General features: G+C 48.0%; 1 protein-coding gene across 5 annotated transcripts in view; it reads left to right on the top strand.

The window, feature by feature from the left end:
• The window catches only part of MAPKBP1 (mitogen-activated protein kinase binding protein 1), a 103917-nt gene that overhangs the window by 36824 nt on the left and 40700 nt on the right, over nucleotides 1–26393 (top strand). For all 5 annotated transcript variants that reach the window (XM_056346160.1, XM_056346159.1, XM_056346161.1 and 2 more), the window contains exons 4-8: nucleotides 17927–17989; nucleotides 18591–18648; nucleotides 21685–21855; nucleotides 24748–24885; nucleotides 25717–25899. In XM_056346160.1, the coding sequence (XP_056202135.1) occupies nucleotides 17927–17989; nucleotides 18591–18648; nucleotides 21685–21855; nucleotides 24748–24885; nucleotides 25717–25899 (613 nt within the window). The remainder of the gene's footprint in view (nucleotides 1–17926; nucleotides 17990–18590; nucleotides 18649–21684; nucleotides 21856–24747; nucleotides 24886–25716; nucleotides 25900–26393) is intronic.

The raw sequence follows: 26393 nt of genomic DNA, 5'->3' as shown, positions 1-26393 counted from the left end.
TTAGACACAACTTGAAGAGCTGAGACTGTATCTGGGTTTGAGTTGGGCCACTACAACCAAACCAAAAAAGTTTTTCTGTGTCGAGAGGCAGCAACATCAGGTTACAGTGTCCTGGAAGTGTCCAAAAAGATGAAAAGTAACCAAATCCTTCCCTCCATTTCCTTCCCCAGCAAAAGCAGATTTCTCAGAAAAAAGCAGAGATACTTTAACTCTTAAATCTCCCTGTCTTAAGAACCCACTGGAGGGAAAGGAGTGTATCTGCACTGAGGCATCAAGACCTGAAGTGTAAAATACTTCTTTTCACTCCTTGCTTTTATTGATGTAGATTTGACAGAGATGGGGGGCTGTGGAAGGCTAATGTCGTTGTTTTTTGGCAAGTGAGCAAACTCTGCACTTGGGACAAGAAAATGGAGATCCCCTTTGCAACAGTGCTTTATTCTCAGTCCAAAGAATCATAATTTTGATATTTTATTTTGCATTGATGGATTTAAAGTGGCTATGGCCTTTCCCCTGCTGTCTTGCTGTTGGCCTGTGAGATTCACAGATAACAACCATGCAGTCCTGGAGCAATTGTCCTCTTCCCATCTAGGTGGCAGCTGGGTCTGCTCTGAGTCCCCATCATTGCACTTCAGACAGAAAAGACCCTGCCTAATGGAGTAGGTGCAGTCTTACCTGTATGAGCCGTTTCCACGTGCCTGTAGAGCTAGGCAGCAATTTCTACACTGATTTTTGCTTGGTCTCCCTTTTTGTGAGTGCTGGAGACCCTTCCACATTGAATCTATGTCTCTGTAATAAAACTGCACCTAAAACGTAGAGTTGTTTGCTGAACGGTTGTGTGTTGATCCAGCTCAGCTGTAATCTCACTTGGTTTGGCAGAAGCGGAGACGAAGCAGCAAACAGAGCAGTACCGCAGCCATCATCTAGAGCTGCGGGCAGACTCCCCAGGTTTAAGTACTTAGCAGAATGGAATCAAGGCTGTCAAACTGACTTCCAGGCAGTTTCCATCAGCCAGCCTCCAGGCATGTGTGCATGCGTGGGGGCTTTTGATGTCATGTCTAATTAAAGTCTTTACCTATGACAAAACAACTGAGGATGTAACACTTGGTAGAATGTTAAATAATGAGATAGCTGCGAATCTCCAGACCTGCAGCTAACCTGCCGCACAGCAGAAAAGAGAAAAATAGGACAAACCCTCAAAATAGCTGGCAGAAAAGCTTCTTGCTAAATCAGAGGGAGACTGTGTCAATTCTCTGTCAAAAGTGCTGCTGTCTGTGCTGCACATGGTGAAGATTGCAGCACTGGGGTGCTGCCAGACTGCTGGGGGGAAGGTATGGGGAGCGTGAGCCCTTGACTCCAAGAGCTCAGCTGCTGGCTGGGGCGGTGGTTAATGTCATCTTTGCCAGCAGTGGCGTAGGTAGAAGCTCTTCTGGTGGACAGTGAGAATGTTGTGGGATTTTTGGTTTCAGTCCCTGTGTGACTTTGTACCTTGTGTCACACTTGGTTGAAAAACTAGTCAGGGCGGTGCTGATGTTTGGGGTTGCCAGCTCCCTTTGAGACAAGCTGCTGTTTTGCTGTACATAGAGCTGCTGTTTTGCTGTACATAGAGCTGCTGTTGTGCTGTACATGGAGCTTCTGGTTACTTCTCCAGAGTGCCATATGCTAATCCAGCTGTCAAGTTAGAAGGGGGTTGGTCACTGTCCTGTAGCCAGCTGCTACAGCCCTGGGATAAGCAGAGATGAGATGTGATGCTTTGTCCCACAGTTACTATTTGAGGAGCTGGCAGCAGCAATAGGTCTGATAGGGCATCCTCCCTCAAGCCGCCAGGTACTGATGTGCCCATTTATCCCCTGTCTTTCCACAGAAGCCATGTGATAGGAGTCCTTTCTCCCAAACCCCTTCCTTTGCGTACACCCCATCCTATCTGGGGTGAGCCTGTGCTCATCCGTGCATCTGTGCTTCCTCCTTTCTGTCAGGCACCCAGCAAGGGCTGGGCTCCGGAGCTGTGCTGGATGTAGGAGCATGCTGCTGCATCCTGGCGGAGCCTCCCTGAGCGAGGAGCAGCAATCTCTGCTTCCTCTTGCAGCCCTTCCAGTGGGTTGACCCACCCTGTTGACAGGCAGTACCTGCTCTCCAGGATCAGGGATGAATCACAGGTGAAGTCTGGAGACCCTTGGTAGCAACAAACTCTGCTGTTTTTTAGAAAAAAACCACGACAGGAAGCCTTGACCTGTTTAGATTGCCAGATGTTTTTTGACATTTAGATTGAATTGAGAATTTTTCAAGGGAACAGTCCAATTGCAATGAAATATTTTGGGATACGCTTCACAATTTTTTTCACCAGGAATTCTGTGGAGAGAGGAGGTGTATGAGTGGGAGCCTTTTCCCAGAACAAATTGTCTGAGAACATCTTGGCGTGTGGCAAACCCTCCTTTGAGTTGAACAGAAAACTGGTTTCCTTTCAGAGGTGAGCTGGTAACTCTTCCTCCTTCCCCTCCTCACCTCCAAAATTACAGGGTTGGGGGCAGGAAAATCATGGAATCATAGAACAGTTTGGGTTGGAAGGGACTTTTAAAGGACATCTAGTCCAGCCCCCCTGCAATGTGGAGGACATGAACTAGATCGCGTTGCTCAGAGCCCCGTCCAACTTGACCTTGAAGGTTTCCAGGGATGGGGCATCCACCACTCCTCTGGGCAATCTGTGCCAGTGTCTCGCCACCCTCAGTGTAAAAAATGTCTTCCTTATAGCTAGTCCGAATCAACACTCATTTAGTTTAGAATCATTACCCTGTGGCCTATTGCTACAGGCCCTGCTAAAAACTTTGTCCCCATCTTCCTTACTAGCACCCATTAGGTACTGAAAGGCCACAATAAGGTCTCCCTGGAGCCTTCCCTGGGCTGAACAGCCCCAACCTTCTCAGCCTGTCCGCACAGGAGAGCTGCTCCAGCCCTTGGATCATCTTTGTGGCCTCCTCTGGACCTGCTCCAACAGGTCCATGTCTTTCCAGTGCGGAGGACTCCAGAGCTGGATGCGTACTCCAGGTGGAGTCTCACCAGAAAAATGTTGTTCTGTGTTTGGGATGGTAGAGTTTGAAGGACAGGAAGACTTCTCTGAGAAAAGCCAGCAATGGGGAAGGGGCAATGTATTGTAGGGCATGGAAAACTGAGGCTCTTTTTTTCTCTATTTTTAGTCTGCCACGGGACTGGATGGTAGAGAAAAATCACTTGTTTCTCCCAGCTTGCACCTTTTTCTAAAAATAAGAGTAACAGTTTTCTATTTTCTCCCTTGTAGAGCTGTAGATAACAGGAGCTGGGTATTAAACGGATTACTTAAAACCAAAAATACCAAACACCCCCCCTCCCTCCCCCCCCCCCAGGACTTAAAAGTGCTGTCTCATACAGCTGTCCTTACCTTTGCTGGTTTGGGTGCTCTTCTCCCAACATGACACACTAGCCAGCCCTGAAGGCGGTGGTAAGAGTCCACAAAGACATGTTGTGCTCCATCTTACGAGCCTCTGCAGTGTGCTGCTCTTGCTGCGTGTCCCACAGCTGGTTCCATGCATGGGAAGTGAGCTCAGGTGACATTGTGCTAGTATATGCACAGAAAGTTAAGGATGTGATTAAGGCAAAGAACACCAGATGCTGCTGACGCCGCTGCCCCTGTGTCCTCCTTTGTACCTGTTCCCAGTTCAGAGCAAGCTCAGTACTTGGCAGAGAGGAGAGCAGAATGAGGCAGTGATGGAAAGAAATGCTCTCAGAATGGTTTTGTAGAAGGAAATTGGATGGAGGTTGCACAGGCATCTCTTCAGTGGTGCCTTTTGCATTTTTTTTTTGAACATCAAAGCATTTTTACATGCGATTTCTTTAATTCAACAAAATAAGTAAAAACTTTTGTTATTTCACCCCTCTTCTGTTCCGTACTATGTACCTTTGAACTCTGACCTGTCAGTACGGCAGCATGGCACACAACTGTGTTAACTATAAGCAACTTTTGTACTTAACTGCCAATGAAGTTGGGGATGGTTTTTAGTGTAAGAATGAATTGCAGGACCCTTATTCTGGGCCCGAGAAGGCTCCTTGCCTGCAGTGTGCATGCAGGCAGTGTGAATGCGCTCTCACCTCCAGTGATGGAAATCCTGGAGAGAGGGTTTCTTCCTGTGTGCCGTGCTGCAGTGGTGTGAGCAAGCTGTAAAGTTTGCTAGTGTGGGTAGGGCAAGTCTGGCCAGGTAGCTTCAGTCCAGTGTTTGCTGGGCAGCCACAAGTATTAGCTGTGCCCTCCAGAAAGTTTATGTTAAGAGCGTGGATTCTGGCTGCTGCTAAAAACGTTTAGTGATGAAGAAAGTGAGAGCAGGGAGATGGGAATGCCCTTATCTTTGCAAGGCTGCAGTGAAAATTCTTGCGACAAAGCACTTAACTGCCCTTGAAGCTTCCCTGTGCTGGATTCCTGAGGCTGGGAGCAGGGAAGGATAGGGCTTCTTGAAGGAGTCCTGTGAGTTTGCTGCTGTTTGAGTTGCCTGACAAACCCTATTAAGGAGAACTATATAGTATGTGCTTGTTACTGTTTCCATCCTAGTTCCAAGGCAAATATTCCAGTTCGCTCAAGGGGAGAGTGCTATTGTGCCTGTCAGAACAGCTACAATAGTTGCAGTTTTAATGATTATATTTGTCACATCTGACTTTAACCTGCCTTGTTGAGAGGCTGACTATCCTCAGTCTTTCACTGTACCGATTGTACCAATTTGATTTTTAAAATGGGAGGCAAGCTAGAAGTAATCCCGTGTAGATGGTTAGTTTGTTACTTTGTGCTTTGATCTCATTAATCAGCATGTGAACTAGCGGGAAGTTGCTGTTTAGGAGGGATATAGGCCAAAAAAAAAAAAAAAAAAAAAAAAAAAAAGCAGTCCTGTGGTGAGGGTCACTTGCTCTTTATGAGCAAAGAAACTAAAGCAAGAGAATAAGCATGTCTGCTTTATTTAATAACAGAGCTAAATGCTCTGGTAGAGCTCTGCCAGTGGGAAGCTTTGACAGGTTTGGAAAGCTATTGCATGCTAGTGAAATAGGGAAGAGGAGCGGTTGCAAAGCTCACGCTGCCTTGGCTGTTATGGAACACCAAGGCCTTTTCTCAGCTGGAAGCTCTGCAGCCCCCCAGGGTTTGCCCATTGCCTGAGAAAGGAGGGGGATGGCACAGGGCAGGAGTGCCCAAAAGCCTGTGTACCTGCAGGTAGCAACCTGCTCTCCTCGCTACCTGCTTTGTGTCTCTCCAGCAGTTACACCTCCTAGCAACCAGTGCCTTGGTGCAGCAACACGGCTTGCTTGTGAGCCAAGTCCTGAGCTTGCATAAGTGCGAGGCAGGGGGGAATGGAGACCGAATAGCAAAGTCTGGGATGAAAATGAGATACCAGCTGCCTCAGCTGAGCTCCACCCTTTCTAAGAATCTCAAAACAGGCACTGTGTCTCCTGGCAACCTAGACACAAATCATAAGAGTTTAACTTCAAAAAAGTACATACAGTCCAAAGGACATATCCCATCACCAGGTGTGAACAACGGGGAGTCTGTCCTTCTCCTCTTCCTGGAGGATCTGGCACTGTAGATGGTCTCAGGTTCCACTCAGTGTCAGGAAGGCAACAAGTTAAAGGTGAAAGAGCATCATGTTAGGAGAGCTAAGAAGTGCCAAGAAGCCGTGTATTTTGTTTCCTGTAAGCATGCCCAGAAATGCCCTGACTGTTGCTTGGGAAGCAGATGCAGGACTTGGCCCTCCCTGCTAGGCTAGCGCTGGCAGCCGTGCCCTGCAACACACGCACGTGTGCACTGGCCTCTTGTGCACCTGCACCCGGTTCTTTTGGCTGGCAGTCAAGGACCAACAGAGCTGATACCAGCCAAGTCCCTGCCTTCAGTGTCAGATGCTATGCTTTTGCAGTCCTAACCCAATGCTTCTTTGTCTTGGACTCTAACCTAACCACGTTCGTCTGTGACAAGAGATACAGATGTATGAAAAAGCAAAACTGGATTCTACTGTGATTGCTTCCCCTTCCAGAAAAGCTGTCTTTTCAGATCTGACAACTGATCCTCATTAGCTACTCTGAAGAAGAATTTTAGTGCATTTAAAATGCTCTATATTATGCTGAAATACAGGCCAAGCAGAGGTAAATGTTCATCTTCCATTAAAGCTGGAGCTGTCACAGGGCTCCTAAAAAGGTAACGTAGGCAGAATTGAATTTTGCCACTCTGGCAAGGCCTGAGCTGTTCCCACTCTGCGAAGCAGCAGTGCTGGGGCAGGGTGCTGGTAAGAGTCCTGGTTCGGGCCCAGGAGCTGCAACAGGCTTCACCTGGGCTGTGGCACCACCAGCAGCTGTGGGGCGAAGCAGGTGCCCCCCTGCCCCTTTTGCCAGCAGCCACCAGCCCGACCTTGCAGGGCTGTCAGCAGGCAGGGTTGGCCGGAGGCTGCGTTGCCTTTTGCTGGCCCTGGCAGCCTGCTGTCCGAGGCAGCTGTGAGTCTTGCCTGTGCCTAGAGGAGATGAAAACAACCGACTGACTGTCTTGAGTGGGTGATTCTTTAACTCCATGCTTTTGAAGAAGCAGGTTTGGGTTTTGTTTGTTTGGTGTTTTCTTTTCTTTCTTTGTCTCTGACAGTTACAGAGATACAGCAAGGATTATGCTTACTGAAGCATTCAAGGGGAAAAGCTGCTCCAGTTTCTCTGCCGCAGTGGGGGCTTTTGCTGTCTGCTCTGGAACGCAGGAAAGATCAGCGATGGGTCAGTGGGCAGCAGAGGGTCCTGCCCAGCACCTTACCCCCCCCCCCGCCTGGCCATCCTCCCCAGGGAGATGGTGGTGGGGAGCGGGCTGGGAGGCAGACCTGCCTCAGCCTGCTTCCTTCTGAAGGTTAATCAGACGAGAATGGAGAGTTGAACTGTATTACTCTTTGTCTTGCTCCTTTGACTGATGCCTCTTTAATATTGGCTACACTGCTTGCTCATGGTAAAACAATTAAAGCCCTGAGGCATCTGCCATCAGCCATCATGTTCGTCTGCCCCAGATGATTGGTTTGATGTATAGATCTTTCTCCCGGCTCCTAAGTGGCTCAGGCATGATGAGGGAATACTCTGGCTGCGCTTGCTGCTGGAAACCGAGGTGCTGGCCAGTTGCTCGCAAGCGGGATATGTTTTTCCTCTGGGTCTTGATTTTTAAAAGAAGACACTGAGCTTTTGTGGCTTTGTGGCGTGGTGGCAACTGCTCTTGCAGAGAATTTGGTGCAGACGTGAAGTGCAGAGCGAGATATTCCCCTGCGTCTCTGCAGGGAGCCGCTTGCTCCCAGGAGGGTGCCTTCAGGGAGAGCTCCCGTCTTCTGTCTTCTCTCAGTATACTGTTGGGCTAGAGAGCTGAATTTGCTTGGGGCTTGACGGCAGATTTGATTATTCTACAGGAATTTTATTGTAAACTTTGCTTCTCTTTATCTCTTTCTGGCCTTTCCTTCTGAACTGCTATTCTCCTGGGATTGTAAAAGATTTTTTTTCTTTTTTTCCTTCAACTTGCTGTTTTCATTGCTTCCTTTTCCCCTAGATCTGCGCATTTTCTTTTTTCTGAGGCACTCCCTTTGGGCATTGATACACTCAATGTTGTTTATGGGCAAAGAGGAAGCACCTCTTACCCATGTGGGCTATGTACATAAAAGAAGGCAAGAATTTATTGGTAGTATAACTGAATCCTTAACACTAACTAGAGAGTCATTTTACTCTACCAGTAATTATTACAGGGAAAAAAAGAAGGATAATGCATTAGAATACTTCTATATTGAAAAAGGTCTCAATAATTGTGATAATGCAACTAAAACTGTAACACATTTCATTGTTTCTATTCCTTTTCCTGGTGTTACCCTCACCCTTGTCTCTCTCCTCTGGATCATAAAGGCAGTCATTGTAGGGTAACACCATAAATTCTCAGCCTTTGTAGCCCTTCACCAGGAGGAGCATGATGTAGATGTTGCTGGATTTGTCCTCAATCCAGGGTCGACCTGGGTTGTTTTTTATATGTTTGCTAACACACTTTCACACCTTTCTCTTTCTTAGTTGGTCTGCAGCTCCATGGTGCTTCTATGTATGGTATCTTTCATGCACATTGGGTATTTTTTAATTTGTTACCCCTAAAACCTGTTTTGTTCAGCTCCAGGTCTGTATTTCTTTAAGGGACCATCGCTGAATTGTTCACAGCCATGGGGTCTCTGCTGCCAAGCACGTACGTAGTCTCTTATCGTCCCATGCCTGTGTTCCTCTGCACTGCATCCCGCATCTCCACTTCTCAAGGCTTCTGCTCTCATGCCATTTCTCTCTGGTACATTGTGGTGTTAGTTGCAAATATCTTAGTCTACATAAAATAACTGCTTGTTACTGTTATTTATATAAAACTATGGGTGTATCACACTAAGATAAACAGAAGTAAAACAGATTAGCCCTAGACACCTGGTCAGTTAGAGAAATTGCTGTCACAGCTCAACCAAGTGAAATAGAGCTACAGGCAGGTCAGGCAAAGTTCAGAGCAAGGAAGCACAGGGAGCCTGAGGCCTTTCGGATTCCGGACAAAGCTTAGGGGCTGTTGCTGAGAATGGCAGACCTGGGGCTGTCAGCCAGATGCTGATTGAAGAGGGACTGACTTTTGGGAGCCGGCGAGGGGTGGGGAACAACTGGGGAGCAAGAGGTCCCCGAAGCAGGTGTCCTGGCTGGTCTGTCAGGACAGAGTTGTTCTCTTCTACGTGCTGATGTGCCTGTGACAGCTGTAACTTTGGGAGGAGACCTCAGCATATGGAGATGAGTCCTTTGTCAAGAATTAACACAGTAGGCTGTGATCCTGTAGCATCCATCCTGGAAAAAGTTGCATTCCCTGTCCTGATGCAAAGTTCTTCAGGTTTTCAGCTGTGTTCTGGCTGTTTGTTTCATCCCTGTTGGTTGCATCTGGGAGCAGCCAGGTTCTGCTCAAGGCTCTTTTTTCTACTGCTTCTCCAGTCTGACTGATCGGCACATTCTCTTGTCATGAACTGTCTCAGTGATCCTTTTATTCCTCCAGCCTTCCTATCATCAGTTGCCCATTGCTCTAGCCCCCGAGGCTGCTGCTCATTTGCAGTGTTCAGTGGGTGTTTGCCAAGAGTGCTGAAATAAAATGCAGCTCTGCAACTCCTACTCCCAGCCTAGTTGATTTAATGCTTCATGTAGGTGTATTGCTGGCATTGCTTCCCTGCCCCTAGGGAAGTGAGTGCTTTTGGAGAGAGGGAGGGAGAAACCTGGACTCTGTATGTGTGCGTGTGTGTTGTAGTCAGCCATGAGCCATATGTACGCATGTGTCTGTATATACCTACATACACACGTATATATGTGTGTGTCTGTGCACATGTGTTTTTCATCAGTGGCCTGTGTCCTTTGGAGCTCCTCAGACGTGCAGGCTGGCAGGCATTCAGCGTGTGCGCGCAGCTGCTGCTTTGCATGGCTTCCCTGTGGCACCTGCCTTTACTGCGGGCTGAGGAGAGGCGGGGTGCTCTGCAGGGCAGGTGAGGTGGCCTGTCCCCTGCTCTGCTGGGGCAGGGTGTTAGCCCTGGTTTCTCAACCCTGAGTTTTTGGGTTTTTTTTCCTCTCCCGGCTTTGGAGTATTCAAGGGAATTGGGATGTTTTGAAGGTGAACTTCCTGCTGAATCATTGGTGACTAGGCAGCCGTGAGCCATAACAATTAACTGAAATAATTTTCATCTTCCTTGCAACTGTAATGATTCCCACTTGGTAAACTGGTTTAAATTTTGTGGTTTTCCTCTGAGCCCTTTTCTCCCCTCTGCTTTCCCCACATGCATTTCTTGTCCAAGTCTTTCACAATCTCAGTCTGGCTTAGGTTTTTGCCCCCTGGAAAAGGTGCCTCCTTATTGCGCAGCTCTGTGAAAAGCCACTGCTCTCCTGAGGGCAGTACCGCTGCGTCTCTGGCTCCAGCGTGGCTGCTGTGGGGTTGTGTGCAACTTACCCGATGAGAGACAGGAACCAGGCTGTCTTTTATGCCTGCATCCATTTTGTGTGAAGTGTGGGGTCTGGGTTTGTTTTCCAGAGTCATCACCCTGTCTTATGTTTGCCCAATGTCAGAAGGGTTGCCGCTTTGAAAAATCCCGCCCCCCCCCCCACCTCCTCTTCTGCTCTGCCCCCTTAAAAAGAGACCTTGAAATAACCTGGTGTTTGTTCCCAGGCTAAGATGGAGTTTCCTGCGTGTGGTAGTGCCAGGGAGCTGAGGTTGTGTGGCAGATCGGCTGGACCTGCTAGAAATCGCGGCAGGCAGCACCTTTGCTCTGGTAGGAGGCAGGCAGGGGGACCGCGGCGTTTCTCCTCGGTGTTCCTGGTAAAGCTGGCACTTCAGTGGTGTCTCTGCATAAGCGAGGAGAGGCCTGGACCGGTCGGTGTGCGGGCACAATCTCTGTCCTTGTTGGCTCTTGTCACTGTTCTACAGTTGGACTTGATGGTCTTGGTTGGACTTGATCTTCAAGGCCTTTTCCTACTTAGAAGTTAAATGTGATCTATGTGTTGGGTTTTTTGAAGTATTTTGGGTGTCTTTTCAGATCTGTGCATCTGTCCTCTGCCGCCTGCAGCTTGAGCTCAGAGATGCAGCAGGTTGTTGTAAAGATGCAGTCTGGCAGGTGTGAAGGGGCTGCCGAGAGCCAGAGCCGCCGCCGGGAGCTGTCGGCCACCCGTGGTGGGAGCGCATTGACCCTGTGCAGGGCAGGGGCTGAGGAGGAGCTTCGTGGGCACCGCTCCTGTCCCCTCACCTGCAGCAGAGCCTGTGCTGGTGGACAGGCACAAACCACACTGTAGCGGATCATGGGGATGGCAGCATCTCGCCAGGTGGTGCAGGGAGCAAGTTGCCTGTTCTTCTGGATGTTGATGTATCACATGGGCACTGGTGGGTTTTCTGCAGGAGTGGTGGGCATTTTGAGGCTGCCGTATTTGGGGATGTAGTATTTGTTCTCTTGTAAGGCTTGCTTTTCTGTCTCAGTCCATTGAAGGTTGAATGGGAAGTGATCTGTCACTGGTGCTCAGCACCTCAGCTGAGGAGAGCGATTGGAATGCTGGCCTGCGGTTGTGCAAAGCCTATGACACTGGGCAGAGAGAGAGAGAGGCTGCTGTGCCGCTTCATCTTGCGTTCCCGTGTACTGGATACATCTGCCCTATCAGTCAATGCAGTGGCTGATGTGTATTCAGTAGGTTGAAGTGGCGGGGGGAACAGAGGCTGGCTGTCCTTGTCCCTTTGGGGATTTTCCCTACAAATCCTCCTTGGCAGTTCTGCCCTGCTTTCGTGTCGACTCAGTTTCCTGTGCTGCTCTCCCTCCTCTCGTGTGCGGGTGCCCACTGGCCTAAGATATCTCTGAATGTCACATTTCTGGAGGCTGGGAAAATAGTCTGGACAAGTGTCTTAAAATCTACCCTGTTCTTCCCTGGGCCTGGGCTTCTGGGGGCAAGATCTTCGGCTTCAGTTTGGCCTGGTGGTTCTTGTGGTTTTTGGAGCAGACCCTGCTCTGTGGTGTGTTTGAGCTCCCTGTCCTGCAGATTTGGGGTGCCACACAGCCTTTTAAACAGAGAAGACATGTCCCTGGTGGGCAATCAGAAATTCCTACACTATTAGCCTAGCATCATAAATATATCATTCACTTTCTTCACAGTGGGTTTTCTGTTCGGTATTCATGGCTTTTCATTAGCCTGCATTGGTTTCTGAAGCGTGATTTAGCTGCATGTGTCAGGCTCCCGCCTTCCCAATCTTCTTGGCCATGGGTTGGTGCAGGGAGCTCTGAAGGCTTTTCTGCTCAGGCAGCAACACCTGAATCTTAACCTCTCAACATGCATTTAATTAATATAGCTTGCATGAAAATACCTATTCAGTTACATAGTCAGCATGCACATCCTCTCTCATCACTGTTAGCCCGCTCCCAGTACTGGCTGTGAATTAAAGAAGCTTTTTGGCAGGAAGAGTTGCCACATAGAAAATTAACACCAGCTTTTGTAGACACTGCTTCACTCTGATCAAGCTTCTCTTGGCAACCGGTGCGGTGTAAAAAAGATTTTGTTCTTATCAATGTCTTTTTTTCTTTTTCATGCATTTAGTGCGTAGGAAGCTATTGCGCTCTCATTTGAATAGCTTTGGGTGGGGGGAAGAGAGGAGAGTATAAGCCAGAAATTGAGAAATGTACTGTTTTTGAAGGGATGGGACTATTTGCTCTTTTCATTTATTCATGCAGCAGTATGAAAGGATTATATTGTGGGGGGGAAAAAAAAGCCAACGTTTGTTTTTTACATCTTAATGGAGTTTTCTTTCCTTCATACAGCATCCTCTTTATAACATAGGCTGCATGCGTTTAGGAGAGCAGGATTTGACCCAAGGAGGACTCGACCCATGAACTCTGCCTCCAGTCACGTGTCCCACAAGATAGGGCAACGCTGAGCTGAGGGGTAACTTGGAAAGGAATGCTATCGCAGGCTTTTAATTTTCCCAAGCCCCCTGGAGGGGAGTGTGGCCTGGGGAGGAAGGAAAGAGGAAAACTGACTTCTGCAGAAATCTGGTTTTTATTAGTTTGTTAAAGGAGGATGAGGAAGGAGGTGGCTGGGGGAAGACAGCTAAGACTAGAGGGATGCGTGGGGAAAACAGGAGGACGACGAGAAGAGTAAAATGCCCAGGAACTAGGATTTTTGTAAGAGCAGGACTGAAGCCAGTAGGAGAAGAGGCAAAAGGAAGGGTGGGGGGAGCTGCATGGAGTGACCCACTGCTGCTGACTTAGTGAGTCAGATACTTCATGTAAGTGTGATACTGACGTCCAATTCCTCTCCATTCCTACTCCTATATTTAGCTTAGGAAAATTGCTTCTTTTTCGTATTTTTTTTTCTTCTTGCTGGAGCCAATGGAAACTGCTATGACGCTGCTTTCCTCCGCTCCCCCCCCCCCCCGCCCCGGGCCTTTGAAACACCACTAGCTTTTTATCTGCATATATGGTGCACAGTTGTGCACATGTGAGGTAGGGCTGTCTTCATGGAGGTTTGGAAAGCTCTGCAAGGAACCTTCCTCCACTTTCTTGTTGGCTGAACCAAATGGGCTCCCTGATGGGGAGGGTTAGGGTTGTCTGCAAAAATCTTTGACATAGTTGTGAGAGTTGATTCTGTCCTTCCCTTGTGTTTGAGGTTACCTGAGTGTCCTGCAAGAAAGAGGAGAACTGGAAAAGATTCCACAGCCAAGTTGTTTTTAAAAGCTGCCTGTATGAGGAAGGTGTACTTAAAGTTGTGGGGTGGCATCACAGACCTAGAAATAATACCTTTAAATACGTACGCTGTTGCCAACAGCCTCTGCAGGAATCGGCGTGCAAACAAACAGGACACTTGATCTCAGCCGGCTGATAGATGGTTTGTACAGCAGTAATCCATACAGCAGTGAATAGTTTCTATAAACATCTTGGAAATCAGAACATACTTGTGGATTAAAAAGGTGCTGAGGTCATCAAGCCTTGCCCACAGCTGCAGAGGAGGGGTAAGGTTTGTGCTGAAACAAGCGTGCTAAAAATGTTGACCTTCTAAACAGCTAGTGTATGCCAGGGTCAGTGTTTCTCTCTGTAGGTCCCATCTGAGGTGCTGTTGGAGCTAGTCTTAGTTTGTATGTTGGCACTAACGTTTAAAAAGATGTCTTCGGACAAAGATGGACTGAGACCTTGAATTTGTTTGGAAAGCTTCAATTTGGGAAAGGGGTGGAGCAGGTGGAAGAGGTGACCATTTTAGAGGTGAAGGTTTGAAGTACCTTGCTTTGTACATCCACAGTTGGAAGCTAGGAGCAAGCAGATGAGTGCTTTCTTTTCTTGCGTTCTTTCCATCCCGCTGGCTGTAAAATACGGAACGCAGCCTTATAAAGGAGCAGACAAAGGTGGAGGATGGAGAGATGGGTGTATGCAATTAATTTTCCATGGTAATTATTTTTATTATTTTAACTGCTGTAAGATTAAAGCCAGCATAAACGGAAAGGAGTAGGTACTCTGAGTCTCCTGAGGGCTTGGTAGCCTTACTGGACTTGGAGGCAGTGTGGAGCAGGTGGGTCAGTGATCTGACCGTTCAGTGTCTCCATTCCCTGTATTTTGCTAGCCTGATTTCCTTGGCTGAAACGGAGCTCGCCCAGAGTACTCGTGGGCTCTGAGCCACCTTGTTTGGGAACTGCTGCAGGTTCTGCTGGAGAATGACTTGCCAGCTGCGTGGTGGGGAGGAGCTCCTCTGGGGCTGAGCTGTGAGTGTCTGAGCAGGCAGCTGAGGCTGCCCTGAATCATAGAATTGTTTAGGTTAGAAAACACCTTTAGGACCATCGAGTCCCACCATTAACCCAGCATTGCCACACCCACCACTAAACCATGTCCCAAAGTGCCACGTCTACACGTCTTTTAAATGCCTCCAGGGATGGGGACTCCACCACTTCCCTGGGCAGCCTGTTCCAATGCTTGACAACCCTTTCTGTGAAGACTTTTTTCCCTGATACCTAACCTAAACCTCCCCGGGTGCAACTTGAGGCTGTTTTCTGAACGCTCAGAAGAGACTGAAGTGCTAGAAGTGGTTCCTTTCTGCTCGTTGAGGAGATGCGCTCTCTAGGACGGAGTGGGCCGAGTGTCTTCCCACGCTTGAGAGGGAGCCGATTTTCAGAGTTGAGTGCTCCTGACTCGCGGAGCAGTATGTGTGTCCCGCTGTAAGTTTGGTGGTTTGTGGCCTGCCAGCTTGCTGAATAAAGTGTCCCTGGAGTTGGCTGGAGCCTTTGTTGCCCTTGTGTATGGCAGACAGGAGAGCAATGGTAGACAATTGGCATGGGACAACATAGCAGCAGGGTGGCTTTTGTTGAGTAGTGGCTAATTTAAGAAGGCAAGTTTAGAAGACTAGTTTATCCTGGCTAAATGACTTTATTGGCAGAGAAGTTCATAACCAATTAGCAAGTTACATTGCTTATTAGCCTAGAACTCAACAATGTACAGTCTTGTTTCACTGAGTCTGAGTTAAGTTTACCTTTTCGTGGCATGAATCAGTGCTTGCTGACCGGTAAGGAGATACTGGGACTTATTTCTCCCTGCCTCCAGATAGCGTTTATTAATTATGGGTCAAGCTCAGTGAATTGAGCATAGGGTTGTCTTAAGACAAAGTTAAAATACCTGGCTGCTCTGGCACTAGAAGCCGCGTGGCTCATGGAGCGGTTTGCTGATTTGCCTTGCTGTGTGAGTGGGGTGGCTCTTGCCTTCACCGTGGGCTCTGGCCTTGGCCAAGGGCTGTGAAGCAGGGGGGAAGCCCACGGGCAGACAGCCTGTGCTGGAGTGCTACTGAGCTGAAATTCATGCTAGTAAGTAGCCAAGGGCTCTGCCGTGCAGGTTAATAACGGCAGAGCCCTGGACCTTTGCGGTTCGCTATACTACTATTCTAGGAAGTGGTATGTTTGCTTGCCTGGTTTTAAGACCATGGTTTGTATTTTGCATCTTTCCTGTGTTTTTTAGACTCTGTTCAGTTCTCTGAAGTCCTGTTTTGCTGCAGAGTTCCTCACAATAAAACAAAAACTTAAATGTAAGAGCTGTATAGGGAAGTCTTTGCCAAGATTTCATGTCTTTCCTTTATTCTTTCAGGGTTTTTTGAAGCTTATTTTGAGCACAATTCATCCCTGTCATAACTCAGCAGGATTTTGGTCCATTACCCCTATCCAACTCCATATAATGGGGCTTTGCTTTGCTTTTCTGATTAGCTGGGGGCTTGGGATTAGATAGGAAGTTAGCAGATGTGAAAATCTATTTCATATCTTGTGATTTGCGAGGCTTAACCTCCCCTGACTTGTTAATGGATCACAAACCACCTGCTTCTTTACATTAATCCCTCAGAAATATATAGCATAGCTTTGACTTGAAACTTTCCAGATTGGTTCCCCAGGGTAAAAAGCACAGAAGGATGGGTCCTGGTCTGAAGAAACTGCTTATTTACACTTTCCCTGCTCTCTAACCACAGCTGTCTGCTTTATCTATCAATTGGTGCCTTTGTTGCCGTGGCTTTCAGGGTAGGGCACGAGTGGAGAAGGGCAGGTGGGACGGCACGGGTGGAGAGGAGTGGAGCAGTGTAAGGGTGTGCGTGGGGGCATATCTTGGGAATGGTTGGTGCTTTGGAGGTTAAAGCTTCGGTACCCTCTGAGGGCGTCTGCTTTGAGCTAGCGATGTTAATGGAGCGTGACAGCTTTGGCCAAGGACTCTGAGCTCAAGGTCTCGGTGCGTTGGGTCCTCCTTTCTGCTCCCTTGTGCTTTTCAGATTTAACACCGCTTCTGGCAGGGTAGCCCACTCAGACCAAGGGAAGGGTCAGCTGCCTGGACTAGGTGAAGAGATGCTGGACGCATCGCAGGTGCTGGTCAGCCCTGAGCTGTGCCTGCAGCACCGCTAGCCCTGCCAGCTGCTGGGGACGCGGAGAGGGGCCTGGAATGACGTGGCTCTTGCCCTCGGCAGCATGGTGCCAAGGTGTGCTTAGTCCTGTGCATGAGTGTGCAGCTTGCAGTGTTGGGGAGGTCTGTATCTGTAGGTGAGGTGCAGCAGTAGGTTTGGGTGATGCCAAAAAGCTTTTGCCTTTCTGGTTGGCTGCTTCAGGCCAGCTCCTCCACTTCGCAGTCCCGTGTGTTTCTCCCCCTGCCTGACGGCCGCAGCCTGGCACACATTGCAGGTGAGCCCCAGCGCGACGGTGCCGCCAGTGCAGCCCCAGCGTGGCGAGGGCGGCTGGCACCGGAGCAGGGGCACCCTGCAGTGCTCCAAAGCGCTGCAGCGGAGAGGAGCTGGGACCCTGCGCACTCTGGCAGCCAGTGCTAGCAGAGGGACGAGCGAAACCCACAGTTTCTGTTTTAGAGGTGAAGTGGGAGATAGGACCCAAAGTCATCAGAGCAATTACTGTTCTGTCTCCTTATTCTCTCAACAGTTTAGGGACGGGGTGGTAAGCACCATGTGTTTTCTTTTACTAGTCGCTACTGCTCTCTGCTATGAGACAAATGCTGTAATGTGAGAAATGAAAAATTGTGTGGGGGAGTGGAGAGGGCTCTGTACCTGGGACTGCCCCAGCCTGGTTGTGATGGGCTGAGACCCCGAGGCAGTGTGCTATGGGCAAGGTTCGTGGGGAAGTGGGGCCTCTGCTCCTTCCCTCATCTCCCAGTCAGCAACTGTTTTGCTCTCAATGGAGGTGATTATGTTGCTTACCAGCAGTTTACTACTACTTGCTTTTGCAGTTCATCTTGCTGAAAGATTTCTGAGAGGCCCCTGAGCAAGTTGTTTATTCAGATACATCCCTTGGGTTGGTGGTTTTTGGCATCCTATGTCTCTTTTCTCACGTCCAGCCACTTCTTGTGCTATGCTCAACAGTTTCTGTCCTATCTAGTGTTATGGCCAGGCACAGGAATTTAGCCCCTCTACCTCCCCTTCTTGCCTGCGCCCCCCCCCCCCCCCCCCCCGCCCTTTCTGAAAGGGATTTTCTGAAATGATCCCCTCTTTTTTTCTTCCTGACCTTCTTATTCTGTTCTAGACATGCTGGTTTGGTGCCCAGTACATAGGGCCACTTTTATGGCAGGGAATGTAATCCACTGGGGCTGTTGCACAAACTTTCATGGTTAACCTTTTAGTCTGGCTTGAGCAATCGAAGAGTCAGGCCTCCCAGATGCTGGAAAGGTAATTATTTATGATACTAGCATATGGCACTCCTGAACACAGGAGAGACTTGTGATTCCCCTCTGGGCTGCTCTTTTTCTTTGTGATTTCTGGTTAACCTTGGCTCAGTCTTTGAGATATGGGGGATGAAAAGCTTTTTGGGACTGCTTTTGCTCTGCTCTGCTAGCAAGGGTAGCTCTTTGGTTTTCTTTATACATATCATTGTGTCAACTCTTTTTGTTCTTCTGTTTCCCCCATCTAGGTGTGTTGTTGTGCTGTTCAACCCTAGAAAAAATAAGCAACACCACATTCTAAACAGTTCCAGGTGAGTGAAGCTTTAAGCTGGGCTTGCTTTCTGTGGGAGGTGAATTCAAGGTTTTTTCGGCTTGAGTGAAATGCTGGAGGTGTCACTGCTCCAGGCTAAATCCCCTCAGTGAGAGCTGCCCTGGGGAGAGGCTGCCTGCTGTTTGACTGCAGCTCCTTCTAACTTGAGCTGAAATTGCTGACGAGGTGCCACCTCATAAACATTGTGGTCCCGTGAGGAGCTGCTGACAGGCATGACATGGAGGAGATCTTATGAGAACTCTGTAATATCTGATTTTTTTTTTTCTTCCCTCCACTGAAGACTTATGATCTCATTATTGAAGCCAGGACTGGGATGTGGTCCTGCATCTGGAATAAAGGCACAAAGAGGATGAGTCTTGACTTTTGGAGCTTTTCTGGTGCTGTAGGCATGCTGCTTGGGACTTGGGGAGCAGGGAATCCCCATGGCCCGTGTTAGACCTCCAGCAAAGCCAAACCATTGTGTCAGGCTTTGTGTGATTTTAGCCTCTTTCCAGTTTGTCCCAACCTACTCCCCAGTCATGACATATTGAAATGAAATCACGTGTTGGAAATGTTTCTCAGTGTCATTTTCTCTGTTTTAGGAAAACAATTACAGCACTTTCTTTCTCTCCGGATGGAAAATATTTGGTTACAGGAGAGGTAAGTGGGAGAGGAGAGAGGGCATACCTGTTGTCTGTTGTATTTTGAAGCAAGACAGAGGGTGTTTGAAGAAACGAGCCAGTGAGCTGCCTTGGCACAGGCAAATCTATTTCAAGTGTTGCATCTCTGAGTGGACCTGCTGGGTTATGGGTGGCTCTGAGTGCTCCCGCTGGCAGTTTTTCAGTGTGTTGTCACTCATCAGCTTGGGGGATGGGTCTTCTGGGGTGGCATCTGCGGGCTGAAGGTAGAGTGGAAATAAGTGGAGTGATACACAGCGTGGCTCTGCTCTAGCGTCAGTGAGTGGACCTTATTCTTGGTCTGAGTTTAACATCCCTTTAGGATTTCAGGAAGTAACTGAAGCCAGTAAGAGTGTCGTGGAAAAAGTGAAAAGTGCATGTGGAATGGAGCTTTAGGAATAGTGACAGAAGACACTGGTGCCTGTGGTTTGGCATCGTTGTTTGGCTGGGGGCAACAATTGCTCTTTCCAAGGGTGCCTGAGGGGGAGCATGAGGATAAGTGCACTGTGAGTCTGTTCTGCATTAGAAGTTCAAGACGGGGGCTGTGTCCTGAGGCTGGAATCGCCGGATGTTAGAAATCACAGAAATGCTGACTGTCCCCGATACGGCTGAGCTAGCTCAGTTTGCTCTTGTGTGTGATCAATGGTAATGTACCACTAGGCTCTGTGCCTCTCAGATGTGGGGAGGGTCCGCGTGTGGAACAGGTCCCCTCCTGAGCCTCAGCCACAGAGAAGCGTGTCGCAGCCCTGTGTCAGAGCTGTCAAGGCGGAGGCTGTTCGCCCCATGATGGCAGGATGGCAGCTGGCATGTCACCGGGTGGCTCCCAAGCTGGGCCTGACTCCTGCATGGATCTGGCCAAGGACAGAAACAACAGTGTTCTGGGGTGGAGGCTACCTTGACACGGAAAAAATCAGCACAAATTTTCCATTAGAGCGTCAGGATTGTTGTTGTTATTAACTTTCTAGGGAAACCATGAGGGGTTTTAGCTGTAATTTGTTTTAATGCCTCTTTACACTCTGGAAGCCTTAATGTAATAAATTCCCTTTTATATTAAAATCATAAAATATAATTATTATTTTTTCTTCCTGTTGTTCAGTTCTGATGCCTTCTTTTATTATGTTTTTTAAAATCTCTAGTGCTCTATTCTTTTCATGTGAGGTAGGAAATGTGGCAAAAAATGAGGTGGGTTTTTTTTCTTACTAACAACTCCGATTTTTCTGTTTGAAACTTAATTGGCATAAATGGCAAATTCGGGTGGTTTTTTTTTTTTTTAAAAAAAAAGCCTTTCCAGTTATACTTGAAAGGGGCTTTTTCTTGCCTTGTTGCAAAACGTGTCTCCTCTTGCCCTGTTGTAAAACCATTTCTTTTTTGGGTATCCTCCCACGTGTCTGAGATTTGAGTTATTACATAGTGTAGTAGTGTCCCCTGCTGGTGTCAACAGTCTTATTTTAGTGCAACCTCTGTCCCATAGGGAAATGCTCTCTTAGTTTTTGTCAAGCTCACTTTTAGCAGTCTTCTGCTAATTCTGTGTAGTTACACCTGAGTTTTCTGCATGGCTGGCTTTTCCGGAAGGAGAGCATGGAGGTTAGTCCTTGGACGCTATACATAATACATGTCTCTTATGCATTTCAAATCCAGAAGAATATTTTTTTTTTTCTCCTGTTCTTCTTTATCCCCATGGAGGCATAGATTCCTCATCCATGGGGATTGCGCAGAGCTCACTTCTGGTAAGCGTTTCTTAAATAAGGAAATAAAAATTCAGTTTGTTACGGTCTTGGGGTGTATGCTAGGATGCTGGGAAATACCTATATATATATATATATATGTATATACGCACATATGTATGTATGTGTTTAAGTACAGCAATTGCTTTGAAGAGCAGCTGATACAGCTCATTGTAACATCTTGCCAGCCACCTTGAGACCTGAGCTCTGCCTTGCAGGAGGGAGGACTGCACCAACTGCGGTAAAATCTGACCACGGCATTTTTCCAGGCCACAAGCAGTTACCTGGCAAAGCTTTTGAGCAAGACAATTAAAACTGTTACAGTTCTGAATTTTTAAAGCTTTGAACTTCTCCTCGTGATCAGACTTGTGTCTCCCACACAATCAAATGACATGCTTAAAGCTGATCAGAAAGGGTACCGTTTTGCCATGTTGCCATGGATATGTTATCTTGCAAGCTACTGTTTTGACAGACTTCAATGAGAAATCATGAGCAGGCTCTTGAGTAGGATTTGCCCATCAGGCACATTTTTGGCCAGCATTTCAGCTCATCTTGTGCACCTGGTTTTATTTTGGTTTAATAAAAACCAATGAAACAAAAGAATAGAATCGTCTGGCAAAAGGTGCTGCTGAATTGGCATTTCTGAGGTCTGTGGCCTTCTGTTTCTCTGGAGAACAAGCATAAAACCAGAGGCTCTGTTCCCTCAGCACCATCTTCTCTGACACTGCCCATAGTCTTTCAGGCAGCATCGGTGTGTTCCCTTTGTGACAGAAGTGATGCTGCTAGCCTCCCAGAGGCCTCCCTCCACTGGTGTGTGATAGTTATGGCAACAGTCAGGTCATGGTTTTGCATGGCATGACCTGGCCTGAGATCTCGGATGTCCACGTTGTGTTAGGAGCAGAGGATGTGAGGGCCTTCTAGTTCGCCAAGATGTGATCTATTATCTGTATTGTCTTATCATAGTCCTTTTTGTGAGCTGAGAGTTTCTGTTGCAAAGATCAGGGATGTGCATCAAAAGTATTGTAGTCTCTGGCTGTTTTGTGAGTAGTGTAAGAAAAGGATTAAAGCAGGAGAGATGGTATTAATTCTTCCAGGCACCTGCTGAAATGCATATGCTCCTTAGGTTGTCAGTCTCAAGCTGAGCTTCAAAGAATCGAAGGAACCTCTAAACCCAGTGCAAATGCGCCATCTAGACATCTTTTTCCAAGGCCCCCCGCCCCTTTACGTGCTCGGCTGTGTCAGAACTGACCTCGGGGGTTACATTTCCTGTTCTCTGTCTCCTCTCGCCCCCCCAGAGCGGGCACATGCCAGCAGTTCGCGTCTGGGATGTGGCTGAGCGAACCCAGGTGGCTGAGCTGCAGGAGCACAAGTACGGCGTGGCCTGTGTGGCCTTCTCCCCCAGCTCCAAGTACATTGTTTCGGTGGGCTACCAGCATGACATGATTGTCAATGTGTGGGCATGGAAGGTAAGTGCTCCTGGAGGTAGGGTGAACCCTGAGGTGCTACTAAATTTAAAAAAGCAGATAGTCTGACTGCAAATTACTTCATCTTGCTTTCTGCTTTATTTAAAAATTCTGTTGTTTGTTTTTTGACATTCATAGACACAGACAAGTTTGGACATGGAGAGAGCTATGGTCCCTTAGGGAAGGTCTGAGTCACTTCAGTGAAGGGATGTTCTTTATACTTGGGGACATGTGACATCTTGCTGTCCAGCCAGAGAAGCCTGGACCATGAAACCTTGTCAAAGCCTTATGCTCCTTCAGAAGCTTATTAAAAACTAATTTATGAGGTGGTTGAGGAAGGAAGCTCTCATCAGCCAGGGATTTCTTTTGTGGTTTAGTGGATGCTCTTGGCTTGTTTTGTTTTTGTTGTGCCAGGGGTTGTGGTACTTGGATCCCATCCGTGATGACTGAGAAGGGGAACATTGAGAAATCACAGTGTGTGAAAGCCAGTGGAGGTCACACTGTCTGCCACTGTGTTGGGGCAGCACTCTGTGGAAACAAAGCCCGTGTCATATCCTCTAGAAAACATTTAAGTGTGTGCTCTTTGTATATAAGAAAGGAAAAATTCATTGTCAGCAGGCTTGGAGTCTTCCGCATCAATAAATACTAAGCACTTATTCAGCCCCTGCTACCTCTTCAGGTGCTGTAACCCTCCCTAAAAGAGATGCGGCTTAAAAAAAACTTAAGTCCATCTGTGAAATCTCATGGGATCATAGAGTGGTTTGAGTTGGAAGGGACCTTAAAGACCACCTAGCTGCCACCCCCTGCCACGGGCAGGGTCACCTTCCACCAGCCGGGGTTGTCCCCAGCCCCGTCTAGACATTGCCAGGGATGGGGCACCCACAGCTGCTCTGGGCAACCTCTGCCAGTGCCTCATCGCCCTCACAGTGAAGAGTTTCTTCCTCCTATCTGATCTAAATCTGCTCTCTTTCAGTTTAAAACCATTGTCACTTGTCCTGTCACTACGCTCCCTGATAAGAGTCCCTCCCCATCCTTCCTGTAGACCCGCTTTAAGTACCGGAAGGCTGCTGTAAGGTCTCCCCGGCGCCTTCTCTTTTCTTGCAGCTTGTAAGTCTGTGCTCATTTAGTATGTTACTCTCTTCATCATGTTTCCGGTGTTGTAAGTTAAGATCTCGCTGTTAGTTCTCTCCTGCATGAGCTGAAGCTTGACCTTGCTATTTTTTCATCTAGCTGAACTGTGTAGTCATAATACATGTGGATGTCCATGTTGGAAACTGAGTGCTCAGCCTGTGGTTCTTTCTAGTGATGCAAACGAAAGTAGTAACTTGGAGGTGGTCATAATGCATGGCATCTGTGGGACAGTACTAGTAGCTTTGTTTTCCCTTGCTTATGCAGGTTTTTCTGTTCACTGTGATCCTGTTTATAGTTACGTCCATGAGAGCTTGTGAGGTGAGGACTATCGCACCCTTCTGCGCTGAAGAACACGCACTTTAAGCATACGCTCCAGGCTGTGACTATGGGGGGGGGTCCAGCTAGACTTTATTTTGCAGGCTGGGCACCAAAACTAGAGGGGTTTTACCTGACCAAAGCCAAAGAAGAATAAGAGACCAAGATGTGAACACAGACCTCCTGAAGGACTTCCCTGTACTTCTAACCACAACCCTTCTTCTGTCTGCTGCTTTGATTTCCCTGTTTTTCCTGGCTGGGAGACTTACGCAGTCATTTGATTGTGATGGAAAAGAAAACCCCTGTTGTCTGTAGGGTCTCCTTGCTTCCCTAAAGAAAGGCCACAGCAATGATCCAGATGTGGAGGTCTGCAAGGGTCCTAAGCCTTTCTGTGTGCGCTGTCTTGAAAGAAGTTATGTTAATGTCTGTCCCCCTTGCTTTTTCCCCAGTCTGGATTGGGGGTCCCTCCATGGTCATGGTGCAGCAGCCTAGACTCCTCTGTTGCTGGTTTCTTCAGTTCTGTCAGCACACAGCCCGGTGGGCCCTTGGTTTGTGTGCTGAGGGCATTGCATTGGGAAGACCGGGAGCAGCCGAGTCCCTAGAAGGAAGGGTAAAAGAAAAGAGCGAGAATAAAAAGTGGCACGCTGCTGTCGATTGTGTGCTACGTGGTTGAAACCCCCCAGCAGGCTGAGGGGAAAACTTACTCTCACTTCTACCGATCCCTGGGGAAAGGCAGGGGGAGGAAAACTGAGCGTTGGTGGACAGGGAGCTCCTGCCATCTGACTGTTCTACCTGGGCAGCATCTGTTCTTGTTTTTGGTCCCTCCCGTGTTCTTCCTCCTTTCCCAAACTCTTTGATGTTTTGAGGTGCACATTTGAGGCGTAGCAGATTTGGCTTTGTCCCTTCCAATACAGGCATGGTCTTTTTCTGTTTTGAGTCTTTCAGTAAAGCACCATGTCTTTAAAAAGAAGAGAGAATTTATGGAGGAACTGGTACCGTTTTCCCTGTGGAAAATACCTGTTCCCTATCTTGAGTGCCTTGCCCTTACTGCTGCCGGGAGGCTGGGAGAGCTCTTCCTCATGCTGGCTTACATCTGCTTTTGCTGTTTAGAAATGGAAATGGCTTTGCTCTGAGCTCCTGGTGACTGTGAAACCAATGTGTTTGTCATGGCTCAGACAGTAAGTTCCTGCAGGCGCTAGTGCCTGCTGGTTTGTTCTCGATCCCAGTCAATGTGGAAGTGGAGCTGAATGTAAATGTGAATTGTACTATCTGCCAGATCAGTGCTCCCAGCTGATGCTGGGGAGGTTGCATTCAGGGGTGAACGAAAAATAGTTTGAGCCTCGTCTTTTCCCTGCTGCGGTGCTTGTACTGGATATATGCCTGCAATTGAAATAAGTTCCTTTGCTTCTGAACAAAGAAATTAAGCTATCTAAACGATTATGTTTCCAGAAAAACATTGTAGTGGCAGCCAACAAAGTCTCAAGTAAAGTGACAGCTGTGTCATTCTCGGAGGACTGCAGTTACTTTGTCACTGCTGGAAATAGACACGTCAAGTTCTGGTACCTGGATGACAGCAAAACCTCCAAGGTGAGAGAAGGTGCATCAAGGCCAAGCTGTGGGCAGATATTTCCATCTTGCAGCAGGGTGGATTTTGCCCCAGTGAGCTGTGGGAAGTGGGAACCCTTTGATTTTGCTGGGATCCAAGTTTAGCCCTCCACCCCAGGCTCTTGAGTCTCAGTCTCATGGGCTGGTAGCACCAAACGGCACCAAAAGCTTGTCTTACCCTGCACTAAGGTAGGGGCATGGCTCCTGGGGTTGTATAGCAGCATGCTGCTTCTTTAGTAGTCACATGTACTGAAGGATCAAAAAAACCTAGAGAAGAGCTGCAGTCACTGAACTCCTTGGAGCGCAGAGGTGGGAGAGCTGTTTGATGCTGGTATGAGCATCTCAAAAGGTCGTCAGTGTTACTTTGAAGTGTCAACTGACATTTTTAAACTTTTTAGCTGTTCTGTTCTTCTCCAGGGAACAGGATCCACATATGATAATTTTAATGTGTGCTTGTGAGCAGGTGTTCCTACTTCATGCTTGGACGCTGCTTTGGCGCTTGGTATAAATCACAGATTGGCCATGGAAAGGTTGTTCTTCCAGTGATTGATCTGCTCTCTCTGGGTCATACGTTTGGATGCACAGTTTTGGTGGCATTGATAGTGTTCTGTTCTACTCACGTGCTAATACTGATGGTCCCAGTACACTATGCAGCCAGTGGGTCTGCAGCAAGTAAAACATGTCCCTGCCTCTCCTTGTAGGCTGTTTGCAGTTCTCTTTCTTTGAGGTGCTTCAGCACTCAAGGCTTGATGTCCTAAAAAATGTCTGTCTGCCTGGAGTGCCTTACTCTAACAAACTGTTTTTTGTTGGTAGGTCAATGCCACAGTCCCCTTGCTAGGTCGCTCGGGATTGCTTGGAGAACTGAGGAACAACTTCTTTGCGGACGTGGCTTGTGGAAGGGGCAAAAAAGCTGACAGCACCTTCTGTATCACATCCTCAGGCCTGCTCTGTGAATTCAATGAAAAAAGGCTGCTAGACAAGTGGGTGGAGCTGAGGGTGAGTGTTACGTTCTCCTGTCCTGCAGTATTTGTGCCTGTTGAAGCAGAGCAGGAGCAACAAATAATAAGGGTTTTGGAGCGCAAGCTGGACGCCAGCAGTGAAAATCATTGGGCCTCTGCCACTCTGTGATTTAACCTGGAAGGACAGGTAAAAATAGCATTGCTTCTTGGCAGAGGGGTTGTATTAATCGCTGAGGCTCTTTCATTCTCAAGCCTCACTGTTACAGCTACTGCTCTTCTGGCAAAGCAATGTCCTCATGCAGCTTTGGCAACCCCCGCGTTGTCCCTCCTGGATTGGCCTGGACAAATAGGGGTTTTAGAAGGATTCTGATTTCTGCCCACTCTGCAGTGTCATATTTGGCTTATGCATCTCAAACACAGGTTCCCAAGGCTGGTTTGGCTATTCTAAACCACCAGCTTGGCCCATAGTTGGAATTTGATCATGTTTATTTTCCTTTCAATTGAATGTAAGGTGCCCACTTGAAAGGATTC

The sequence above is a fragment of the Falco biarmicus genome, chromosome 7 (genome assembly GCF_023638135.1).
Source record: "Falco biarmicus isolate bFalBia1 chromosome 7, bFalBia1.pri, whole genome shotgun sequence".
NCBI lineage: Eukaryota > Metazoa > Chordata > Aves > Falconiformes > Falconidae > Falco > Falco biarmicus.
This window is presented reverse-complemented; position numbering and strand designations above follow the sequence as displayed.